Below are 25,746 nucleotides of genomic sequence, written 5' to 3'. Positions count from 1 at the left end.
ATATATATGACGATGTAACTCTAATTTTAGTCAAGAAATCAAGTTATTCTGTTTATTCTAATATGGTATCAGAACTCCGATTTTTTCCAAAATAATACAAAAACACCGCCCGTCAGTTCCTCTACCTTCCAGCCACCGTTGATCGTCACTGCCACCATCATTAGAAGCGCCGTGGCGAGACCGGCAATTGGCGGTGCATGGAGGGCTTACGCGCTTGACGCAATTTTCCGGCGAACGTCTCGCTGGCGCGTGGAGGCGTGTGCAGCGGCGGTTGCCAGAGTTTTTCGGACCGTCGTGTTCGGTTTTTAATTTTCTTTATGATGGTATTTTAAGATTTTTGGTTTGAGTGGTTTTTCATCATCATCTGATTTTTATTCTTCTGGGTTCGATTCGGGCTCGATTCCATCTTTTGTCCTGTGTTTCTGTCGATCTAATTTTCGGTTTGAGATATTGTCTTTTTTGGTATGGAAAAGATGGATATTCATGTTCCAATAAATATTATTCTGTCTGAGGATAATTATAGTTTGTGGGCGTAGTCACTGAAAAGTTTTCTGATAGGTAGGAAACTGTGGTGGGTTGTTACTGGGGATATAGTTGCTCCCGTTGCTCTTATTTATATTGGAGAAGCTGCACCTACAACTAAAGCTGTTGAATCATATATTGAGAAATTGGAGGATTGAGACAGTAAAAATCATCAAATCTTTACATGGCTGCGTAATTCATCTACTCCGGTGATACAGGTTCAACTTGCCCAATTTGAAACTGCTAGGGTGGCTTGGGATTTCTTGGCAGTCTGCTTCCATGCTACTGGTTTTGCACATTATTATCAGCTTTGGAGCACACTACACGATCTAAAACAGGAACCAGGACACTCTGTCAATGACTTTCTTGCTCAGGTGCAACCCATTTGGCATCGGTTGGATCAGACTGAGATAATTCCTAATCATCTCCATCTTATTCAGGTTTTGATGGCTTTGCATCCAGAGTATGAGGTAGTTCGTGCCTCCTTGTTACATCGGCACCCGCTTCCTACACTGGATACGGCTATTCAGGATATTCTTTTTGAAAAAACTCGTCTTCACCTAGTCAAGGCTCCTCCGCCTGACTCTGCTCTTGCAGTCACCGCCCGAACTCCTACTCAGAGTCGTCAACTCCGCTTTAAACGATGTCAGTTCTCTGATCACGACTTCGGTCACTGCCTCAAGGTGGAGTGCCATTACTGTCATGTTTTAGGCCATACTATACAATATTGCCCTACCAAGCCATCCCGCTCTGGCAGCAGTAATTCCAAGCCTCGGCATGTTCATGAACCTCCTCAGTCTAGTACCTCCTTTGTCACAGCCTCTGCCACGCCTGCGTCTACGCCTCTTACGATTCAGAACTTGGAGGCTTTCCTTAAACAGGTTCTATCTTCCAATATCGCCATGTATACCACATCAGATACCTCTCATTGGTATTTTGATTCTGCCTGTAGTAATCATATGACCTCTGATATACGTCTTATGACCTCTACATCCACTGCATCATCTTTACCTCCTATCCTTACTGCAAATGGTACCCATATGCGCATCACCTACACTGGACACACATCCACCTCATCTTTATCCCTCATTTGACATCTATTGTATTCCCCAATTAACCTTGAATTTGATCTTAGTTGGTCAATTAGTTGATCAAGGTCTCACATTGATCTTCTCTTCTTCTAGTATGTAGGTTCAGGATGCGCAAACCGGAAGGATGCTCGGGAAGGGCCGGAAGACGGGCCGCTTATTTGAGCTTGAGTCACTTCAGCTCCCTCGTCCCTCTATTTCTGCTGCCACCACCTCTACACCATCCTGCCTTTAGTGGTATCATCGTCTCAGTCATGCATCCTCAAATAGACTCAAGTCTTTGATTAGTCAGGGTCTTTTGGGTTCTGTTGGTTTTGAGTCTTTTAATTGTGTGGATTGTTCGTTGGGAAAACAATCTGCTTTATCATTCTCTCATAGTACTTCTGTTATGGATACTCTATTTCATTAGTTCACTCTGATATTTGGGGACCTTCACTCGCTAAATCTATGAATGGTTCTTGTTATTTTGTGTTTTTTTATGACTACTCTCGCTTTATGTGGATTTTTTACTTCATGCGGCACCGTTATGAACTTTCCTCTATTTATATGGACTTTGCTAAAATGATACATACTCAATTTTTCTCCACCATTAAATCTCTCCACACAGACAATGCTCTTGAGTATACAGATTCTTCAGTCGTTCGTTTCCTATATGATTAGGGTATTTTTGTCCAGCGCTTATGTCCACACGCCTCTCCACAAAACGGTCGCGCCGAACGTAAATACCGCCATATCCTTGATACCGTCCGCACCCTTCTCTTATCTGCCTCTTGTCCTGATCATTTTTTTGGGAAAGCCGCACTCTACACTATAAATCGTCTCCCTTCCTCTGTCATGGGTAATGTTAGTCCATTTGAAATACTATTTAATCAAGCCCTTAATTATAGTCTTCTCCGCCTGTTTGGTTGTGTCAGCTTTGTCCTCCTCCCTCCTCATAAGCGCACTAAGTTAGAACCTAGCGTGCGTCTGTGTTGCTTCCTGGGATACGAGGTAGACCATAAGGGTTATCGTTGTTGGGATACTATTTCCAATAGGTTACGTATTTCTCGTCATGTCACATTTTGGGATAATACCAAGTTCTCTACCTTGTCTCACTTTCAAGTTCTCTTTGATCGTTTATCTCCGTTCTTTACCTTGTCATCTCCACATCTATTTCCTTCCGACGATGCGGCTCCGTCCTTTGCTCCTGAGTCCCGATTGCGCCTCCTGAGCCAACGCAGATCCCCGAGCCCACCACTACTCCCGACTATGATCTGCCACCATCACCAGATCCTAACACTACTTTAACCTTGGACCCTGATTCTGGCCCTCGCCGTTCCACTCGGGTTAGTCATCTCCCTACTCACTTACTCGATTATCGCTGTTTCTCTGCCACCTTGTCCCACAATGAGCCCAGGTCCTTTCGTGAGGCGTATGCGGACCCATTGTGGCGGCAGGCTATATCTGAGGAGTTACAGGCTTTGGAGAAAACCCATACATGGGATATGGTTGATCTTCCTCAAGACAAGAAACCTATCAGCTGTAACTGCGTATTCCGGTTTAAAATACACTCTGATGGATCCATAGAGTGCTACAAGGCTTGTTCGGTAGCTAAAGGCTACACCCAGGAGTAAGACTATGAGGAAACCTTTGCTCCCGTTGCTCGTACCTCCATCCATTGTTTTATAGCAATTGTTTCCGCTCGTCGGTAGCCTTTACATCAGCTCGATGCCAAGAATGTATTCCTACATGGTGATCTATCCGAGGACATCTACATGTCCCCTCATCCCGGTTTTGCCACATCCTCTAAGGTATGTAAACTTCGCCGTGCTCTATACGGTTTGAAACAGGCACCCCGAGCTTGGTTTTCAAAATTTAGCTCTGCTCTACTCCAGCTTGGATTTACTTTCAACTATCATGACTCTGCTTTATTCACTCAACACGGGTCCGCTGGTGTTACTATTATGTTACTTTATGTGGATGACATGATCATCACATGAGATGATCAGTCCGGTATCTCTAAACTACAGGATCATCTCCACAATCACTTTGAAATGAAGAGTTTGGGGCCTCTTCGGTACTTTCTCGGTCTTGAGATCTCCGACACCTCCGACGGGTACTATCTCTCTCAAGCTAAGTATGCCTCCGACCTTCTGTCTAGAGCAGGTCTCACTGACTCTAAGACCGCGCCTACGCCTCTTGAGTCTAACTGTCGCCTTACTCCGATGGATGGTGCCCCTCTTGACGATCCAACCTTATATCGTCAGCTGGTGGGAAGCCTGATATATTTGACTGTTACTCGACCTGACATTGCCTATGTTGTTCATATTGTCAGTCAGTTCATGTCCACTCCTCGGATGACTCATTATTCTGTTGTTATGCAGATTCTTTGGTACGTCAAAGGCACTCTCATCCATGGTCTCCATTATTCAGCTCACTCGTCCTTGGTTTTAACTGGGTACTCTGATGCTGATTGGGCGGGAGATCACACCGATTGTTGCTCGACTACTGGATTTTGTTTCTTTCTCGGTGATTTGTTTATTTCTCAAGAAGAAACAGACGGTCATCTCCCGGTCTAGTGCGGAGTCCGAGTATCGAGCTCTTTTCGATAACACTACCGGGCTTCATGGCTTCGATGGTTACTGGCTGATCTCGGTGTGTCTCAGCCCTTTGCTACTACTATTCATTGTGACTGTCACCTTGTCCGTCATTACGTTGCTAATAGAAATGTCTCCTTGTCCTCCACTTCTTCTGCTAATCAGACTGCTAATGGCTCCACCAAACCTCATTTACCCGGCCGCTTTGAGTCGTTCTTGAGCAAACTCGAACTTGTTTTCACATTCCCACCTTGAGTTTAATGGAGGATGTTGATGTATATTGTAATATATATATATCTATATTTATGGTAATATATCAATATCTATATATATGACGATGTAACTCTAATTTTAGTCAAGAAATCAAGTTATTCCGTTTATTCCAACAAATCCATTTAGGAACTTGAAGACTTTATCCTTTTCTTGTTAACGTTGATATGTCATGAAATAACCGTCATTATATATCCCACATTTGCAGTGTTGGGGTGGCCTGAAGATCTTCAACTCTTCCCATATCACTTTGAGGTTGGAGTAGTATTCATCAATATATTTTGTATCCTGCACAACTCCACATAAATCTCCCTGCAATTTACATACCATGTTGTCATCAGAGATTGAAAATCTTGTTTGTAAAACCATCCTGGTTTCATGATCATTTTGCATGTAAAATACAGTAGAAGCAAGTTGACGAGACATTAATTTAAAAAGCCAAACAATGATCAAATCATTGCAGCGCACCCACGATGTATGAGCGATTTCATAGATATCGGGTTTAATGAGAGTACCATCAATGAAGCCTAACTTATTTCTGATTGATAGTGCGAGTTTGAAAGATCTGATCCAAGCATGGTAGTTTGGCCCTATCAGTTCCTGTTGCACCAGCACAGAACCATAACTGTCACTGGGATGGATGAAAAATGGAGAATTCATGTATGTGACTTCCAGTTCTCTTCTACCCAATACAGGAAGTGTTACTTCTCCAGTAGAAGACAAGCTTCCACTTCCAGCCATGGTGTTGAACCAAAAAATACACTGGAGGGTTAAGGTATTAGCTCTGATACCATAAAAAAAAATGATGACTAATGAACAAAGAAGAAAATGAGGAATAGAGAGAAAGATGGAGGATAACTTTTGAAACTATTATTTCATTAAAGAAAAGTCACTCAATTACAATAAAGGACCTTGTATATATATACTACCTAATGGCATATAATAATTACAAAGATTTACAAAGACTCATCCAATCTATTCTTGATTCTTGTGTAATTAACTTGATTCTCTTAAACAAACTTTGCCTTGTGTTCCATTTTCTTTTTAGAGGCTGGTGCAATTGGTGGTATACTTCTTTGTGATCCACACTGGGCATTATCCAATTATGTTCTCACGTATGTTGTGTGCATACACCTCCAATTCCTTCCATGGGCTTGGGCTCTCATTTGCACAATATATGTTTCATTGGGCTCATGACAAAAGTTGTTGGATCCATGGTAATGTTGTTAGTATATGTGGTAATATTGTCATAGGAGGTCACTTTCAAGCAGAAGTGGAGGGCATTATCCACAACATCAAACAACACTTCAAAATGAGGGAATTGGGAAAACCAAGATATTTTCTTGGGGTTGAAATAGCCTACATGGAAAATTGATGTGTCCAAGAAAATACACACTGAATTTATTGCATGATTATGGGCAATTGGGAGCCAAATTCCTCCAAGATTGCAATTGAACTAGGGAGCAAGTTGATACGTGAAGATGGGATACTCTTGGAGAATCCCAACTATTTGTCTATAATATCTTGGTAGCGATTTCAAATATAACGCTGCCGATATTTAATGGTGTTGATACAATTGGTTGGATTGGAAAGGCAGAGCATCAATTTCGACTAGACGATGTCATAGGGAATCGTCAAGTACTATTAGTAAGGGTGGCCATGGAAGGAAGGATGTTGAATTGGTTATGCAACTTTCGATCTAGGCATGAGGATTCATTATGATGTGATCGATGCAAATATCCCTAAAACCCGAATTATGCTTGCGTAATGAAATTGACACATACGCTAATCATGGACGAAGGGAAGTCGTGGGACCTCCTCGGGGTAGAACAAGTGGATGATTGAGATAGTAAGTTGTCAGGAATACAGATAGGGGGATAGAAGAGGAACATAGTGGATATGTCCTTATCCTTGTATTCACTAGCGGACTTTACAGGTACACAAACTATTAAGGTTTATGAAATGCTCAATGGAATACAATTGGCGATACTTTTATATAGTTGTGCGAGTCATAATTTCGTGTCGCAATAATTGGTTGGGAGATTATCATTGCCAATACAACATGTTGGTTTGTTTACAATGACGTTCGGGGACAGAAGACAACTGCCGTGTACATAAGTCTGTAGGGCTGTACATTTGGAGGTTGGCAAGGCAAGTATTATGGCCGATCGTTATACATTTTTGTTTGGTAGTGTGGATGTCCTAATAGGAGTTGCGTGGCTGCAAACTTTGGGTGGCATACGGTTAATTGGGGAACTATGACAATGACATATAACCAAGGAAATGAGCGTATGACCCTTCAAGGAGAGCTAACCCTATTGCGCTCACCGGTGGCACGTCAAACCTTGTTGAAAACAGCAAATGCAGACTTTTAGGCTTTAGTGGTAGAACCGACGAGTTATGTAGACCCGATGAGCCATATCAACAATTTCAGCCAACAGTGTAGGCCGGGTGGATCGCAAGAAAGTACCAGAACAGTATCCAGACAAGTTTGAGGAGTCGGGAAGATCACCACCAAGATGCGAGAATGATCATCGTAGAAAACTCTAATCAGGTTCTGGTTCGATGTCCGTATGGCCTTATCGTTATGTTCAATTGCAAAAAGATAAGATTGGACACATGGTGAAAGAGATGTTGACAATAGGGATCCTTCATACGTGTCTCGCCGTGACACCGGAACGACAACGCTCCAACCTTCATCAACCGGGTCTGCAATGTACCACACCTGAGAGGCTTGGGTCGCTAAGATGAAAGGCTCATCCGTGGGCAAGTTCTTGGGGTACATCAAATACTTAAAGTTCACACATTTATATTTGAACTCATCCTCTTTAACGCCCCTCTCCAGATCCACCCAGTCACATTTTAAAAGGAGATACTTCTGTTGATTGCTATAGTACACTTCCACAATGTCCGTAAGAATCCCGTAATATGCCACGGAACCTTCTCGTGGGTTATGGTCCCTAGCTGAGGCATAACTCACTGTATCTGCCGTAACCATAACACCTGCACACTGTGTCCTCTTCCTTGCATCCCGGTCTTGAACACGATAGCGTATTCCTGACACAATGCACGAAGAGTACCGTGTTGCATTGCATAATGGTCCACCCGCCAATGCACGGATCTCCGCTGAGATTGGGCACTCATCATTATTCGTCGGATCATCTACCTACATTTGATGTAAAGTAGTTCATGAACACTCGTGATTTCAATGTTTTTTGGGAGTGTAGTCAAGATACCACGTACGGACGATGTAGGCGGTACTCACATATGATTGAAACCAAGACGCAAATTGTTCGTTGTGCTGCTGGTGCACCTCACGTGGGGGTGCGCGAGTTCGACATGACCTAATAGTATCAAGGTGAATCCTACAGTGCAAAAATAAAAGTCGAAGATATTCAACACAGGTCGGATACGCATACAAGTATTGTTAAATTGATGTGAAAAAACCTTCGCAACGGACTGATTTCATCTATATTTCCTAGGATGTAGCAATGAATTTGGTGCATCGTATTGTAATCAAGATTGAACCTAGAACCAAACAATCCTTTCCCGTGTTGTGTCCCGTCCTCCTCCCCTCGAGCAGCCCGGTTCTCTTTGGTCTCTATGTCTCCGAGATATCTTGAGCAGAAAGTCACGCATTCTTCCATGAGGTATCCACGTGCAATCGAACCCTCAGGTTGTGCCCTGTTCCGTACGTACCTCTTCAGAGTACCCAAGTACCGCTAAATGGGATACATCCACCGGTACTGCACCGGACCGGCCACCATAGCCTCCTCAGCCAAATGGATAGGCAGATGCTCCATTACATCAAAGAATGAAGGTGGGAATAGCTTTTCAAGATGGCATAGCGTCAAAGAAATTCTTTCTTGGATTCGCTCCAGTTCACGAACTGTGTTATGAGCTGAGCACATCGAATTGAAGAAGTTACAAAGTTCAATCAACACGAGCACAACATTTTTGGGAAGACACCTACAGGAAGTGTTGAATCAGCACCTTCAGTTATATTTAGAGGAGGCATATATCATGTTAATTAAAATAATTGCGTTTCAAGGGTATACCGTCGGGCAGCAATAGGTAGAATTCGTTGCATAAGAACATGGCAATCGTGGCTCTTAAGTCCCCATATTAGTTGTTGTTCTACCTTCACACGACGCGATAAGTTTGAACTGAACCCATGAGGTGGTCGGAGGTCCTTCAACACAGATAGGAATATCCGTTTTTCGGGGTTACTCATGGTGTACGTAGCTGCCGGCAAATATATAGCGCCCCTAGGACCCGATACCGGGTGTAAAGAACTACGTATTTGCATCAACTGTAAGTCTTTCCTCGTGTTCAGATTGTCCTTTGTTTTCCCCTTAGTTCCCAACAATGTATACAGTACATTCTCACACACATTCTTTTCAATGTGCATCAAGTCGAGGTTGTGACGTACCTCATTCTCAGACCAATAAGGGAGCTGAAAGAATATGCTCTTTTTTTTCCACACCTGTTGCTGCCCGTCCACCCCCCGGCGACGCTTGCGAGACCCCTGTGCAATGCGTTTCTCAATCAAGTCAACCGTACGATACTCAGTAGGCATATCCTGAAGCTGCTGCAGAAGTTCAGCGCCGGTCAAGCGAGAAGGCTTTCCGTCAAAGCTCATCGAACCGTCAAATGCATGTTTATCAAAGCGCATTCTATGCCCAGCCGGCAGGAACCGTCGATGCCCGCAATAGCTATACTTATGTCCATTTTTCAGGTATCTGGAATGAGTTTTTAAACCACAAACAGGGCATGCATTCGCCCCACGAGTCGGCCACCCTGACAACATACCGTAACCGGGAAAATCACTAATAGTCCACAGCAATGCAGCTCGCATCTGGAAATCCTCCTTAGTACTCGCATCGTACGTCCGAACACCATCATACCAAAGCTCCTTAAGCTCATCGATCAAAGGTTGAAGGAAGACATCAATCCGATCCCCCGGGCCATGCGGGCCGTCTATAATCGTAGAGAGGATGAACGATGGTTGCTTCATGCACAGCCACGGAGGTAGGTTATATATCACAAGTACGACGGGCCAAATACTATAACTCACACTCATATTCCCAAAAGGGTTGAAACCGTCAGTGGCCAGACCGAGGCGTACGTTGCGAATCTCCTCTGAGAATGTCGGGTACCGATGATCGAAACTCTTCCACGCAGGACTATCTGCTGGATGACGCATCTTGCCATCGTCTACACGCCCTTCGGCATGCCATCTCATAGAAGATGCAGTTTTGGAAGATACGTACCATCGCTGCAATCGCGGAATTAATGGAAAGTACCTTAACTTCTTCACTGGAGATCTATCTTTACCCTGTGTAAATCGCTTTTCCCCACACACAACACAAACCTCACGGTCAACATCTTCCCCGGTAAACAACATGCAATTGTTGATGCACGCATGGATAGTCTTGCATGTGAACCCCAAGTCCTTGGTCAGCTTATTAGCCTCATAGAAGTTCTTCGGAAGGACAACATCGTCTGGAAGTGCATCCCGTAACAGCTCTAACAGCAAATCAATAGAATTATTAGACCAGTGGCACAAAACCTTCAAGTGCAAAAGCCGTGCGATAAACGAGAGTCTACTCATCTTCTTGCACCCTGGTATGAGCTCTTTCTCTACATCTTCTAACATCTTTCTATACCCCTTACTGCCATGATGTATATGTTCATTTTCGTCATCCCTATGAGGTTCATTTCCACTGGGCCCCGGATCGGTGTGCTCTGTATATGCACACTCTCGCAATAGAAGTTCTAGTTCCTCCTCCCAACGCATTGGCATATTGTCGTTTGCAACAGCAGGGTTCACCTCTCCTTCTCCGTGGCAAGTCCAAACCTTGTAGGTTTGGTCGAATCCATAACGAATACAATGGAGCAAGACATCTCTACGAGATTTTGTTAAGCGATTTCCGCAAGATGTACAGGGGCAATAGATGCAAGATTCAGAGCTACGATCTTTAAATGCGAAATCTAAGAAAGCCCTGACCCCGTCCAAATATTGAGCGGAGATATGGTTCGCATCGTCTATCCAACTCCTATCCATCTAGCAATATAATATACATGCGATTCCATCAACAAAATATGCAACCAAAAACATATAAGTACAACATAACCTTCACCGATATAATAGGAAACATGGATGCTCTTCATGACGCTAGCATTATAATTTATCACAACATTAAGGCACATGGACCAAAATCAGCAGCCCTCACCACTTAAAAATCTTCCATAGATGCAATGTAAATAGTATTATATGGATATATTTCCCGTCACAAATGCTGGGCCGTCACAAATAGACACATCAGCAGCAAGAGAGAGTGAGAAAGAAGTGAAAAAGTTTCTGAAATTGACAAGACATGGGGAGCATGGGGGGGACATCCGTGTGTATGCTGCAACCACTATATCTATCTATCTATCTATCTATATGGGACTGGAAGATGGAGATTGAGATGGAAGACGTGTACTATAAGAATTTTGAGATAGATATACATATATATATAGAGGTACAGAAATGGCTCTCTACCCCAATTAGAGGGATACAAATAGGAATAGTACACAGCACCAAAGCCACAAGATTCACTGTATCTGTTTCCACCAAAACTGCATTTGCATCATCTTCTTCTCACATTACTACTCTCGCCCTCATCCTTTACTCTCTACTCTCTACTCCCTACTCTCAATGCAAAGTGTAAATAAGCCCTGGATTTTATCCTTAATTTATAGAAATGCTATAATGAATATATGTATGGGTGACTGTATGTGTATACGCATACTACAAATGCAGGATAACGAAATCTGATAGTAAATTACCTACGATCAGAAAACTGAACTGCAATTCAAGAAGCATGCAACTTGAGGTATTTCGCAATTCATAAATCTTGTTAAATGCTTCCCAAAAGCCGAATTAAGTTTCCTGACGTAATGTATTACTTTGTATTCTGAACAAATTAGCAAGAGGATTGAGCTAATATGTTTTAATCTAACATTTAAGCTACCAGAACAAAGAAATACCTCATAAATTTAACATACAGTAAAGCATTGCACTTGGTGTTTAACTATAAATTAAAGATAAATATCAAAAAAATAAATTCAACCAAAAAAACTCTCCTTCTGGACAAAGGAATACAAATTCACCTCAAATGTAACACACGATAAAGCCCAAACAAATGGAGTTAAAATGTAAGACTATATCCATACCGAGAAAGAGGCGAAGAACTTTGGAGTAATACCAAATCTTTCGGGAGAAAACTTAAAAACCTTACCTAGATGCCGGAGTAGATCCCTCGTTTCCGTTGATTTCACAATGCTCGTCGTCCTGCAGGTTCAGAGGAAGGAAACTCGATCGAGTTTTCTACAAGGGAGAAATGAGATTATGCCCTAATTTGTCGAAGATACCTCGCGTAATACAAAATCTTTTTCGAGCTACCTTCAAAACCTTACCTGGGTGAGGTGCGCCGGAGTAGATCCCAGGGACGGATCGATTTCACCTCGCGCGTCGTCGTCGGCAGCTACAGGAAATCGGATCGCGGGCGACTGTGAGAAGCGAACGAGGGAAATGAACCAGATGCCCTAATTTGTCTAAGTGTGGGATGATATAGCGTTTTTGTCCATTTTGATCGTTTCTGGAATGAAAGCGTCAATCCAGTATTTTACTTTTTTTTTTTTTTTTTAATTTAACTTTTCCAAAAATAAAAAATTAAATACCAGTAGTTACGAACACTTTACGTAACTAATGTTATTTTGACCAAATTCTACCATCTCATTATTTGTTACGATATTTTTTGCGTAACGACAGAACCTAAAACGTTGACCGGGTTTTTTTTTTTTCGTCACGGATTTTGTCGTAACTAATATATCTATTTGTTACGATTTTATTGTTACGGACTCTCAACCCGTGGTGAATAGCCCTTTTTTTGGTAGTGCAAGTTCAAACCAATTCCCGAGTCCAGTGCTATTGGTAACGAAGAAAGATGGAGATTTCATATTGATTTTCGTGAGTTGAACAAGGTGAAATATCCAATTCCAATCATTCATAATTTAGATAAGCTAGTTGAATCAATGGTCTTTTCAAGGATACACCTACATTTTTGGTACCACCAAATTCGAGTTCAAGAGGAATATGCCAAAGACGGCATTGTGCACACACAAAGGACACGAGTTCCTAGTAATGCCTTTCGGGGTCACTAATACACCGGAGACATTCCAGCTTGCGATGAATGATCTATTCCGACTCTATCTTTGTAAGATTGTACTCATTTTCTTTGACGACATATTGGTATATCACCATACGTGGGATGATAGCAGGAAATGTGTGTGCAGTTCAGACATGGCCTACTCTAACTTCGGCTTGGGGCATTCATGGTCTCCTAGGTTTGACAGAATATTATAAAAGGTTTATATGTGGATATAGGGCTCCTGCCAGGCCATTCACCGAACGAGATTTTAGTGGAGCTGATGGTTTAAATAGGGAGCCGGGAGTTCTTGTTCGGTGGCCTGGTTTTGATATACAAGACACAACGTGATTCATTTAAGAGGAGCTCCAACAACAATTGCAACTTTCCGCCGTAGGGACTAAGCGTCTTTCACGGGGGAGGCAATTGATACCGATGAATCCCTTCAATATCGGGAGGATCGACTGCTAGTAGTTTACTCGCAGCTGATCCAAAGGGAAGCAATCCACTTTAAGCTGATAGTAGCATTTTTAATTATTTTGTAGCACATTATTTAATTGAGTATTTTATAATTTATAATTTATATTTTATTATGTTATTAAATCTAATAATAAGATTATTGGTCTATTAGGGCCCAATAAGAAGTCACAAATCTTAAAACATCTAGGATTTTAGATATCAACATTTCGGTTGGGGCATAAGATATTCCATTGTTTTACTATTTTCTCTATTCAATAAAAATTTATATTTTACTACATATCACTTTGCCCATGGTGCCTACAGCCTTACACACACAAACAAATCAACAATCAAAATACACATCCTCAATAAATTCCAAAAATCATACACACCAAAAATTATTCCGTACGTCAAACAACAATCTCAATACAAGCATTCATACTTCACTCGAAAATTTCACAACCAAAATATCATTATGAACCATCTATATGCATTCGTTCACAAATTCCCCTAAGTAAACTATAAGATAATTTCCCAATTCAGCGCAATGTTAACTAAATCTTAGAAATCATCGAGGAAAAATCAACAAGAGTTTAAACTTTAAACAATCAACAAGAGTTTAACCAATAGTAATAGAATGCACTAGGGATTAAAAGAACTCCCTGAAAATCGAATAGGCGGCGGCTGTGGACGGCGGCAGCGAACTGCACTGTCGAGCGGCACTGCTGCTGGGCACTACAATGGCTTTCCAGTCTGTTGGGGCCGGCATGCGGCGGTGCTTTGCCCTGTGGAAGGCGCGGCCGCGGCTGTGTCGAGGTGAGGCGCCACGAAGCGGCGGAGGACTGCCTGGAGACAGACTGGGCGGAGGCTGGGGATCAGCGTTGGCTTTTTTCGAACGGCTGGGGAGACACACGTTGACCGGTGGAGTGGCGCTGTGGTGTCGAGCGGCGGAGGATGCTCGGAGCAGGAACAGGCGCGCCGGTTCCCTATCGGGGTGCAGGGGGCGGGCGGCCTCCGGCGAGGAGGAGGAGGGAGGCGGGGGTGGCGTTCCGATCTGCTGGGGCGAGCGTGACGAACAGGCATCAGCATTGAGTGACAGCGCGGCTGCTACAGTGGTGGACGAACTGCTTGTTACTCCGACTATGCTGTCATGAACCGAAATTGATCAACTACACAAGACACGGAATAAACTAACTAAAACGAAACTAACTAATAAACAACGACAAAGAACGAACAACTAAACATAACTAACTAAGCAAGAAAGAACAAACTAACTAAGCGGAAACGAATAAAGCGAGAAAAAGGATAATCGAAAGAGAAGCAAACCTAAGTAAGTACTAACGTAAGCACGACCCAATACCCTTCTAGCATCGAACCATCCTCCACGAAGGCACCACCTCGGTCGACACTTTGGAGAGCTCTTCCATCTTCCCCAGATGCCACGAACTTGAGGCTTTATACTCAAACCCGAATTTTGAAACTAAACCCCATGGAGCATGCAATGGAATTGCATTCCATGAAATATTAGACTAAAAGAGAAAGTATTGCTATCAAGCATAACTTTCCATAATAAAGGATATGATCATAAATGATCAAATATTCAAAAAAATAGTCTTGCTTCGTGTGTCTTACAATGCACCTTAAGGGTCCTATTTATAGGAGTGGGGGAAGGGGCAAGTGGAGTGATTTTCCAATGTGGGACAATGCCCATTTTTATTTATTTATTTATTTCTTTCTTTCTTCTTTTTCACACACCAACAATCCCCCACATGAAAGAGGAGAGGACGTTTACTCGATGAAAGAAGAGCGAATTCTGCATAGGATAAGTAGGTTTCCCTTTGAACTTTCCTTGAGCAGCACGTAGGTTTACCAATTGTCCAGTGGACACGTTATCCTTGAATTGTTCAATTTCTTAGTAAATGAACTACATACCGACACAGAATCCACATTCCTAGTTCGGTTCTCATTATTTGGTCCATTTTGGCCATGGAACTCATCTTGGTTCTGCAAGAGTTTCTAAAGGACTGAGCCTGGACAGTTCTCATTTGAAGCGGCCTCACTTCTCTCTTACATAGGTGATTTTCCTAAGTATCAAAGTGATAGTAATCATTAAAGCACTTATTTGCTATCCTCTCTACTCTGTCACTGTTTGTTGACTGGAATGGGTTGAGGCTATTAACCCCCACAGTGACGCACATAAGTTTTATAGGCAGGTTGTCCCATTAAACCTAGTTCTTGGGATCTCCAATCTTTTTAGGTTGGATTTTCCTTTATAAGACTTATATTTCGGCAGGCTTAACCCCCATTCCTCTAGTCAATTTGTACACTGCATCACGATTTAACTCTTTGGTTAGCGGATCCACTAGGTTATCTTTTGACGCAACATGGTCTATCGTAATAACCTTAGTTGTGATCATTTGTCTTATGGAATTGTGTCGACAGCGAATATGTCGACTCTTTCCATTGTACATTGTACTCTCTGCTCTGCCAATAGTAGATTTACTATCGCAGTAAAGAATTATGGCAGAGACAGGCTTGTCCCATTTTGGAATGTCCTCAAGGAAGTGGCGGATCCATTCTGCCTCTTCTCCAGCTTTGTCCAAAGCAATGAACTCAGATTCCATTGTGGATTTAGCAATAATTGTTTGTTTTAAGGATTTCCAAGAGATTGTTGCACCAGCTAGTGTGAACACGTATCCACTAGTTGATCTCGAATTAAGTGTGTCAGATATCCAATTGGCGTCTGAGTAGCCTTCTACTACAGCTGGACGTCTGTTGTAGTGCAGCCCGTAATCTCGAGTGTACCGTAAATACCTAAGTACACGAACTATGGCTTTCCAATGCTCGCGACTAGGATTACTTGTATACGTACTCAGCTTGCTTATAGCATAAGCTATGTCGGGTCTAGTGCAGCTCATTAGGTACATTAAGCTTCCAATTATCCGACCGTATTCAATTTGGGATGCACCCTCTCCACGATTCTTGAATAAATGGATACTTGTGTCCAGAGGAGTTCTTGCTATTCCTGTATCATCCTTACTGAATTTTTCGAGGATTTTGTCTACATAGTGAGTTTGACTCAAAATTAGACCATTTGCGGTTCTGTTGATCTTAATTCCTAAGATCACATCAGCGAGACCCATGTCCTTCATGTCAAATCTAGAATTTAGTATGTTTTTGGTAGACTTAACGATATATTTGTTGCTACCAACGATAAGTATATCATCTACGTAAAGGCATATTATCACGTAACCTGACTCAGTGGTCTTTACGTATATACATTTGTCACTTTCATTGATTCTGAAACCACTATCCATCATGGTATGATCAAATTTTTCATGCTATTTCTTTAGAGCTTGTTTAAGTCCATATAGTGATTTCACAAGTCTACAGACTTTATTTTTCTTTCCTGAAACTGAGAGGCCTTCCGGCTATTCCATGTAGATATCTTCATCAAGATCTCCATTTAAGAATGTCGTTTTTACATCCATTTGATGCACCTCAAGATTCCGCAGAGCAGCTATCGCAAGGATCATCCTAATGGATGTTATTCTTGTGACAGGAGAATATATGTCAAAGTAATCTAGGTCTTCTCGTTGCCTGTAGCCTTTGATTACAAGTCTAGCCTTTTATTTGTCTATTGTACTGTCTGGTTTTAATTTTCTCTTGAATATCCACTTTGATCCAAGAGGTTTCGAACCAGGTGGGAGATCCACAAGTTCCCAAGTGTGATTTTGAATAATAGAATCAATTTCACTTTTTACAACTTCTTTCCAGAGAGGCGCTTCAGCAAATCTCATAGCCTCAGCATATGTTTGATGCTCGTTTTCAAGGAGATAGGTGAAATATTCATTTCCAAACGACTTTTCGATCCATGCCCGTTTGCTTCTTCTGAGCTCAGGTTCCTGACCTGGTTCAGATTCAGATTCAAATATTTCCATTCGATCTTGGTCTTGGTCCACAGTTTCGTGTTCTCGGTTGACCGAACTAGGTTCAACGCCTGCCTTTGCAGGAAACACATTTTCAAAGAATGATACATTCTTTGATTCCATTATCGTATTCTTTGGGATATCCGAGATTTTTTAATCGAATACCAAGAATCGATAGGCAGTACTGTTATGTGCATATCCTATGAAAATGCAGTCCACTGTCTTGGGACCGATTCTCACACGTTTGGGAGGTGGCACCACTACCTTAGCTAGACACCCCCACACTTGAAGGTGTTTGTAAGATGGTTTTCGACCTTTCCAAAGCTCATAAGGGGTCTTCTCCATCCTTTTCCGAGGTATTAAGTTAAGCAGATAATTACTGCTTAAAATTGCCTCTCTCTACAGGTTTTGGGGTAGTCCACAACTTAACAACATCGCATTCATCATTTCTTTTAATGTGCGATATTTGCGTTCAGCAAAGCCGTTTGATTGAGGTGAGTAAGGTGGAGTTACTTCGTGAATTATTCTATTTTTTGCACAAAAATCAACGATCGGAGTTTCATATTCTCCACCTCTGTCACTTCGAATTCGTTTAATTCGTTTGTTAAGTTGGTTTTCCACTTCATTTTTGTACAAAATGAATTCACTTAATGCCTTGTCTTTACTCTTAAGCAAGTAAACATAACAGTATTTTGTACAATCGTCAATAAATGTGATAAAGTATTTATTACCACCACGCGTTTGTACAATTTTCAAATCGCATACATCACTGTGAATCAATTTGAGTGGTTCAATTTCACGATGAATAGTTTGGAAAGACGATCGAGTTTGTTTTGCTTCAACACAAATTTCACATTTGTGTTTATTTAATTCAAATTTCGGAATGTGCTTCAGGTTAATTAATCGACGAATTGAATCATAATTAACATGACCCAATCGACTATGCCATAAAGTAGAAGGTTTTTTAAGGAGAAATTAAAAGGGAATGAAAGCAGAGAGTCGAGAGCAGGATTTTGATTCACGTCAAGGCTTTTGTTGGCTGTATTCTTTGATTTAAGAAGAAGAAAGATTAAATCACGTGGCCACTAAAACCGTAACCGCCTCCACACGTTCCAATATTTGTTGTAACGTTTATTTTATTTTTCCGATTAAAATTTAAACAATCAAAATTAATTAATCAGAAAAAAAAATTAAAATAGTTGAAACTTTTCTTATTGGGCCCGGCCCACGAGGCTCTACGGCCCCAAGGCCCAAGGCCCAATCTTGACTCTAGATATATATATATATATCCAATTCCAAGCCCAAGCCAAAGCCCAACCCATTATCTCATCCAATCCATTCTCAATTGAACAATAAATGAGAATAAATGTTTATAAGGAGGTGGTGGTTTGTTTGTGCTTCCCATGTGTGGGACAATGCCTATTTTTATTTATTTATTTCTTTCTTTCTTTCTTCTCTTTCACATACCAACACTGCGAGGGCGACGGCGGCGGCTTGCGGATTGAGCAGCGGTGGCAGTTGGAACGGTGGCGAACGCATGACGGCCGGTGCCGGTGATCGTCGTGATGGCGGAAAATGTCGAGCGGGAGAAGGGAGAAGAGAAAGAGAGAGAGGCGGCGGCTATGATTGAGAGAGAAAGTGATTTACGCGGTATTATTTTTTTATGATCTTACCGTGTATTTTTAAATTTTTTTTTTGTATCAAATCAGATATTTATTTTTATTTTTTATGTTATATTAAAAATTTATTTTACATTTAAAATATTAAATTAATATCTATTTATATCATATCAAATAATTATTCAAATTTAATTTTTTATTATTAAAAAATCTAGACTCAAAACTCTAAACACACAAACTAACACACCCTTAGGGTTTAATTTTGAATTTATAAAAAAAAATAAAAAATTAATTTTAAAAAAAGCCAATAGAATTTTTATTTGTAATTTTTCAAAATGTAAATTTTTTTTTTTAGAATAAAAAGACAGAAAACATCTGTTATAATTATAACATTTATTTAGTTTATTAGTAAATCAGGTTCAACCTATTACCTTACTATAAAATACTATTTATAATACTTTATTTATTTTTATATATTTTTATCATATAATAATACTATATATATAAATAATTTATTTATTTATATACATTTCTACATATTTTATTGTTTAATAATATTTTTATAATACTCCCTCCGTCCCATAAAGAAGTATTCATTTATTTTTTTCATATAATTTTAGAAATATCAGTATTATATTAAGATATAGAAGGAATAAAGTAGATATGATTAAAATAACCTTATTAGTATGTGTGATATAAAGGTAATGATATTTGTGTAATATATTGTAAGTTGTAAAAGTATTTGTAATGTTAAATAGATAGTACAATTACTAAAAAAAGAAATTGATATTTTGTTATGGGACGGACTAAAATGAAAAATGGATACTTTGTTATGGGACGGACTAAAATGAAAAAATGAATACTTTGTTATGAGATGGACTAAAATGAAAAAATGAATACTTTGTTATGGGACGGAGGAGTAATATATTTTAACTTTTAAATATGAATCAATATATATTTTAATAATTTGAAACATATAATTTATTATTTTAAAATTGAATATGCAAGCTAGAGAACAAAAAATAAATTTAAAATATAATAGATAAAGCGTGATTATTGTTTAATAAATTTTAAATATATTTATAGATAGTTTTTGTTGAATTTTAAATATAAAATTTCAAAATGTTTCAAATAATATTTAATTTTTTTTATTATTTTTGTTAAAGAAATTTAATAAATTTATATAACTCTATTTGTTGTTGAAGGTAATGGATTCCGTTATAGTAATAAAAACTAAAAAGTTAATAACAAAGACAACCAAAAGTAATCGTAACGGATGCTCTAATAAAATTGGGATAAGAGAAATAAAAATATAATGAAATTGTAGGTAATAAAAATTAATTTTCTTTATCAAAAACAGATAATTCATATGATAAATTATAAGGTTTTGGGTTTAAAATTTAGGTTTATTTAAAAAATTAAGATAAATTAATACCGCAGTGTACTTATGTTTTGTAAAATTAGATTTTAGTAAAAAACTTTTAAAATAGTAAAATTAAATACTTGAAAAATAAATTAAATGTGATTTTTGTAAAATTAAAATGATATAATTTTAAAAATTTTATAAAAATAAAATAGTAAAATAAATAAATACTAATATATTGCAATATTCATTTTTTTTTTTCTATTTCTCTTAATATGGTAGAGAAATAAAAATAGAAAAATAAAAATAATTTATTTCTTTAAATTCATTTTTTCAACCCAAACAAACAAAATATTTTTATTTATCTGGTGTCAATTATCTGTATCAAACACACCCTAAGGGTGACCACGCCTATGGAGTTTTTCAAATATAATTCTTTTTTAATATTCATCACTTCGTTTTGCCTTTAAGTTGTCACTCATCATCAAATTACTCAACGATAAGCACGCTTATCTCTGGAATTATCTCTAATCAACTTTGCATGGTATTCATCCACACGAGTCAATCACCAACAACCAACTTCAACAATATCACAAATATATTATAATTTAAAAATTATAGTAATAATAATAATAATACAATTAAAATAAGTATGTTATATAATATATAACAAAATATGAAAATACTATTACTAATAATAATATAGATATTGTAATATATATATATAGATTTGTAATAAAGTATGTATATATATAATATAGAGAGAGAGGGAGAGTGAATGAAGAGGTAGGGGTGGAGACGTGAGAGAGAGAGAGTAAAAAGTAGTATCCTTTCTCATTTCTTATGGCATATTTATAGCCAAATTACATTGATATTAGTCATTATAATTGATGACTTAGCAACATAATTGCATGACACATACAAATAAGTAACTATGAGTCATAGCACTCCCCCTTATGTGTCATTTAATTGCAATGAATACGCCTCGCTAAAACCTTACTAAGAAAAAACTCAATGGGACAAAAATCCTAGTCAAGGAAAAAGAGCACGTCATTCATGCATTAAATACTTCTCTTGATGTGGATATCACTTGAAATATCGCTACCCCTGATGTTGACATCACTTGAAATATTGTTCCCCCTGATGTGGACATCATTTGAAATCTTGCAACCGATGCATCACAATGATCTTTACCAATTTCTCGAACGTTGCGGTCGGTAAAGCCTTCGTCAACAAGTCTGCTAAATTTTGATCTGATCGAATCTGCTGCACATTTATTTCACCATTTTTCTGGAGATCGTGAGTAAAGAAAAACTTCGGTGAAATATGTTTCGTTCTATCTCCCTTGATATATCCTTCTTTCAGTTGTGCTATACAAGTTGCATTATCTTCGTACAAAATAGTAGGAGGATTATCATTTTCAGATTTCAAACCACAATTCTGTAAAATGTGGTGAATCATTGATCTTAGCCAAACACACTCTCTACTGGCTTCATGAATTGCTATTATTTCTGCATGATTTGAAGATGTGGCGGTTAATGTTTGTTTAGTAGATCTCCAAGATACCACTGTACCGCCACAAGTAAACATATAGCCAGTCTGAGACTTGGCTTTATACGGGTCAGAAAGATACCCAGCATCTGCATATCCAATCAATTCATGTTGAGATCCTTTTTGATATAATAGACCAATATCAATAGATCCTTGGAGATAACGGAAAATATGTTTGATTCCTTTCCAATGTCGTTGTGTTGGCATCGCACTAAATCTGGCCAATAAATTTATAGCAAATGCTATATCTGGTCTGGTACTATTAGCCAGATACATTAGTGCACCAATAGCACTTAAATATGGTACTTCAGGACCAAGTGCTTCTTCATTCTCCTCTTTTGGTCTAAAAGGATCTTTAATAGGATCGAGAGTTCTAACGACCATTGGAGTATTCAATGAATGTGCTTTATCCATTGCAAATCGTTTCAATACCTTTTGGGTGTATATACAGATTGATGTATCAAAATCCCATTTTCCAAATGTTCAATTTTTAGACCAAGACAAAATTTCGTTCTCCCGAAATCTTTAATTTCAAACTCCCTTTTCAAATATTCAATAGCTTCTTGGACCTCTCCAGGAGTTCCAATTAAATTCAAGTCATCCACATAGACAACTATTATTACAAAATTTCTCTCATTTTTCTTTATAAAACACATGGACAAATAGAATCATTGGCATATCCTTCTTTTAATAATGATTCATTGAGACGATTATACCACATGCGACCAGATTGTTTGAGCCCATACGAAGACTTTTGTAATTTAATAGAATAACATTCTTTTGGCTTTGATTTATATGCATCAGGCATACTAAATCCTTCAGGGATTTTCATATAAATATCACTATCCAATGAGTCATATAAATATGCAGTTACAACGTCCATCAGACGCATATCCAAATTTTCATGTACTGCAAAACTGACAAGATATCGAAATGTTATTCCATCCATTACTGGAGAATATGTTTCATTAAAATCAACTCCAGGTTTTTGTGAAAAACCTTGGGCAACAAGTCTTGCTTTATATATGACAATTTCATTATTCTCATTTCTCTTTCGAACAAATACCCATTTATAGCCAACAGGCTTAACACCTTCAGGTGTTTGAACAATGGGTCCAAAAACTTTTCGTTTTGCGAGTGAATTTAATTCAGACTGGATCGCATCTTTCTATTTTGGCCAATCTATTCTTTTCCGACATTCATCAACTGATCTAGGTTCTGGATCCTCGTCATTTTCCATTAGATCAAGTGCTATATTATATGCAAAAGCATTATCCATAATTGTATCACTTTGGTTCCAATGCTTTCCAGTAGTAATATAATTTATTGAATTTTCAATAATTTCATTCTCTTCAGAAGAAATTCTATTATGATTAACATCCTCATCAAGTTTATCAGGATCAATTTCTCTAGAAATCTGATCCATGTTACTACTTGTTTCTTGAGGATTCAAATCCTCAATCCTTTCATTTGTTCTTCTTTTCTTTCGAAGTTTTTTATCTTTGGAACCTACAGGTCTGCCACGCTTTAGCCGTGCATTTGATTCATTAGCATTTTGTATTTTGTCTTTAGGAATAACAATTTACCAGGTACATTTTCAGCAGCTATATAAAATCTAGTGACCCTGCTGGCGTCGCAAAAAGCATCATGCAACTGATTTGCTATTCGCTGCAAATGTAAAATTCTTTGTACCTCTAATTCACTTTGACTTGTACGAGGATCAAGAAAACTGAATAGTATTTTCCAAGTAATTTCCTTTTTCAGTTAATCAGTTTCTTCCCTAATATCGGAAAATGCAACTCGTCAAAATGACAATCAGCAAAACGAGCCGTAAATGAATCACCAGTTAATGGTTCAAGATATTTAATGATAGATGGTGATTTGTACCCGACATATATCCCCAATCTCCGTTGGGGGCCCATTTCTGTACGTTGGGGCGGTGCAATTGGCACAAAAACTGCGCACCCAAAAGTCCTTAAATGTGAAATATTGGGTTTTTCATTGTACACTAATTGTATTGGGGAGTAGCTATGATAGTTTGTCGGTCTTAATATTATCAATGTTGTTGCATGCATAATTGCATATCCCCAAGCAGAGACGGGAAGTTTGGATTTCATCAACATAGGTCTTGCAATTAATTGTAGCCTTTTTATAAGTAATTCAACTAGACCATTTTGAGTATGTACATGAGGTACAGGATTTTCAATTTCAATTCCAATAGACATGCAATAATCGTCAAATGTCTTAGATGAAAATTCACCAGTATTATCAAAACGAATTTTCTTTATTGGGTGATTTGGAAACTGAGCTCGTAATTTAATTATTTGAGCAAGCAACCTCGCAAATGCCAAATTACGGGTGGATAATAAACACACATGCGACCATCTAGTAGATGCATCGATAAGTACCATAAAATATCGAAATGGTCCGCATGGTGGATCTACAGGCCCACATATATCACCCTGAATTCGTTCTAAAAATGAAGGGGATTTAATTCCCACTTTTTCCGGTGATGGTCTAGTTATTAACTTCCCTTTTGAGCAAACAACACATATAAACTCATTTGTATTTAATATCCTTTGATCTTTCAAGTTATGGCCATTGGTATTTTCAATAATTCGTCTCATCATAGTATTACCGGGATGCCCAAACAGGTCATTCCAAATCATAAAATCTGTAGACTTCTGGTCTACCAGATATATTTAAACCACATTAATCTTTGTGCAATATAATCCGGAAGACAATGAAGACAATTTTTCTAATATATATTTATGTTCATCAATGAATTTTGTAATCAACAAAAATTCATTATTTGTCTCACTTGATGTCTCAATATGATATCCATTTATGTAAATATCATTAAAACTTAACAAATTTCTTTGAGATTTACTAGAATATAGTGCATTTTGGATATCAAATTTTACTCATTCGGGGAGAAACATTATCGCTCTTCCAGAGCCTTCAATTAACTTCGCAGAACCACTTATGGTATTCACCTCAATTTTTCCCAACTTCAGGTTGGTGAAATATTTCTTATATTTCAAAATAGTGTGCGTTGATACACTATCAATGAGACATGAATTTTCTTCCATATTATTCATTATAACGTGCTCAGCATTCATATTTCTTCTTCTGAGAGAAATATAAGAATAAATATATCAAAAATTTGGAGAAAATACATAGCTGTCATATCATTACAAAATATAGGGAGCAAAAATTATATGTGTTACAAAAATATCTACACATATCTATATGCATTTATATCGCATTTCCGGGATTTTCATAGTATCCACCTTCAGGGTGTACTAGAAAATCAGATACATCTAGCTGCGTATTATCATTACATTTATCACCCCCACTTCCACTGGCAACGTTCTCTGAAAAATTAATTTATGGGGATTGACATTTTCCGGTGCTTTAACTTCTTCCGGCACTTTATCTTTCTGTTTCAGGGAATTTTGGTACAGCTCAACGAAATAAGAATTGGAACGACAATTTCTGAACCAATGTCCTGTCATTCCGCAGCGATAACACTTGTCCTCGCTTTTCTTTGAACTCTGACCAACATCATTCTGAAGCCGGTTCATAGGCCTATTTGATTCCTGCTCATCAAAATATCCCTGACGGTAATAATACAAAACAAACCTGCCACGACCTCGTCCATGGTCGGCTCCACGTCCACGACCAAATTCACGTCCACGACTAAATCCACGTCCACTGCCTTGTCCGCGACCTCGTCCGCGGTAGAATCTAGGCATATTATTTAAACACTGAGTCGCATTCACTTCCAGGAATGGACTTGCACCAATTGGCCTCGATTCGTGATTTTTTAATAATAATTCATTATTCTGTTCAGCAACAAGTAGACAAGTAATAAGATCACAATATTTATTAAAATCCCTTTCTCGATATTGTTGCTGTAAAACTATATTAGAGGCATGAAACGTGGTAAATTTTTTTTCCAACATATCCCTATCATAAATATTTTCTCCACAAAATCATAACTGGGACGTAATTTTGAACATCATAGAATTATAATCAGCAACTGTTTTAAAATCTTGCAAACGCAAGTGTTGCCATGCATGTTTCGCTTTCGGTAATATAAAAGATTTCATGTGTCCAAACCGATCTTTCAAATTTGTCAATAATTCAAATGGATCTTTCACCATTAACT

The 25,746-nt window shown here is 38.7% G+C and overlaps 2 protein-coding genes across 2 annotated transcripts; both read right to left on the bottom strand.

Annotated features, from left to right (window-relative positions):
* Positions 1-6,854: 6,854 nt before the first annotated feature.
* LOC127250156 (uncharacterized) lies at positions 6,855-8,121 on the bottom strand. The gene is made up of 3 exons (XM_051273317.1): positions 7,904-8,121; positions 7,722-7,821; positions 6,855-7,622 (listed from the first exon to the last, which is right to left on the bottom strand). Exons 1-3 carry the CDS (start codon positions 8,101-8,103, stop codon positions 6,855-6,857), a joined length of 1,068 nt encoding a protein of 355 aa, XP_051129274.1. The 5' UTR covers positions 8,104-8,121.
* Positions 8,122-8,788: 667 nt separating this feature from the next.
* Positions 8,789-12,387, bottom strand: LOC127250154 (uncharacterized). Its single transcript, XM_051273316.1, has 4 exons — positions 11,921-12,387; positions 11,743-11,795; positions 8,902-10,523; positions 8,789-8,810 (listed from the first exon to the last, which is right to left on the bottom strand). The coding sequence occupies exons 3-4, from the start codon at positions 10,521-10,523 to the stop codon at positions 8,789-8,791; spliced, it is 1,644 nt and encodes a 547-aa protein (XP_051129273.1). The 5' UTR covers positions 11,743-11,795; positions 11,921-12,387.
* Between the last annotated feature and the right edge of the window lie 13,359 nt (positions 12,388-25,746).

The sequence above is a fragment of the Andrographis paniculata genome, unplaced genomic scaffold (assembly GCF_009805555.1).
Source record: "Andrographis paniculata isolate CXL003 unplaced genomic scaffold, ASM980555v1 Contig37END, whole genome shotgun sequence".
Taxonomy (NCBI): domain Eukaryota; kingdom Viridiplantae; phylum Streptophyta; class Magnoliopsida; order Lamiales; family Acanthaceae; genus Andrographis; species Andrographis paniculata.
This window is presented reverse-complemented; position numbering and strand designations above follow the sequence as displayed.

What these genes read in the sequence shown, in the direction of transcription:
- LOC127250156 (XM_051273317.1), bottom strand. Translation starts at nt 8,103, where the DNA reads ATGGAAGAATGCGTGACTTTCTGCTCAAGATATCTCGGAGACATAGAG. An exon ending in GAAATCAGTCCGTTGCGAAG is followed by an intron (nt 7,822 to 7,903) that starts GTTTTTTCACAT and finishes TTTGCACTGTAG; the next exon opens with GATTCACCTTGATACTATTA. An exon ending in CGTCTTGGTTTCAATCATAT is followed by an intron (nt 7,623 to 7,721) that starts GTGAGTACCGCC and finishes CATCAAATGTAG; the next exon opens with GTAGATGATCCGACGAATAA.
- LOC127250154 (XM_051273316.1), bottom strand. Translation starts at nt 10,523, where the DNA reads ATGGATAGGAGTTGGATAGACGATGCGAACCATATCTCCGCTCAATAT. An exon ending in TTCTTTCAGCTCCCTTATTG is followed by an intron (nt 8,811 to 8,901) that starts GTCTGAGAATGA and finishes TTGGGAACTAAG; the next exon opens with GGGAAAACAAAGGACAATCT.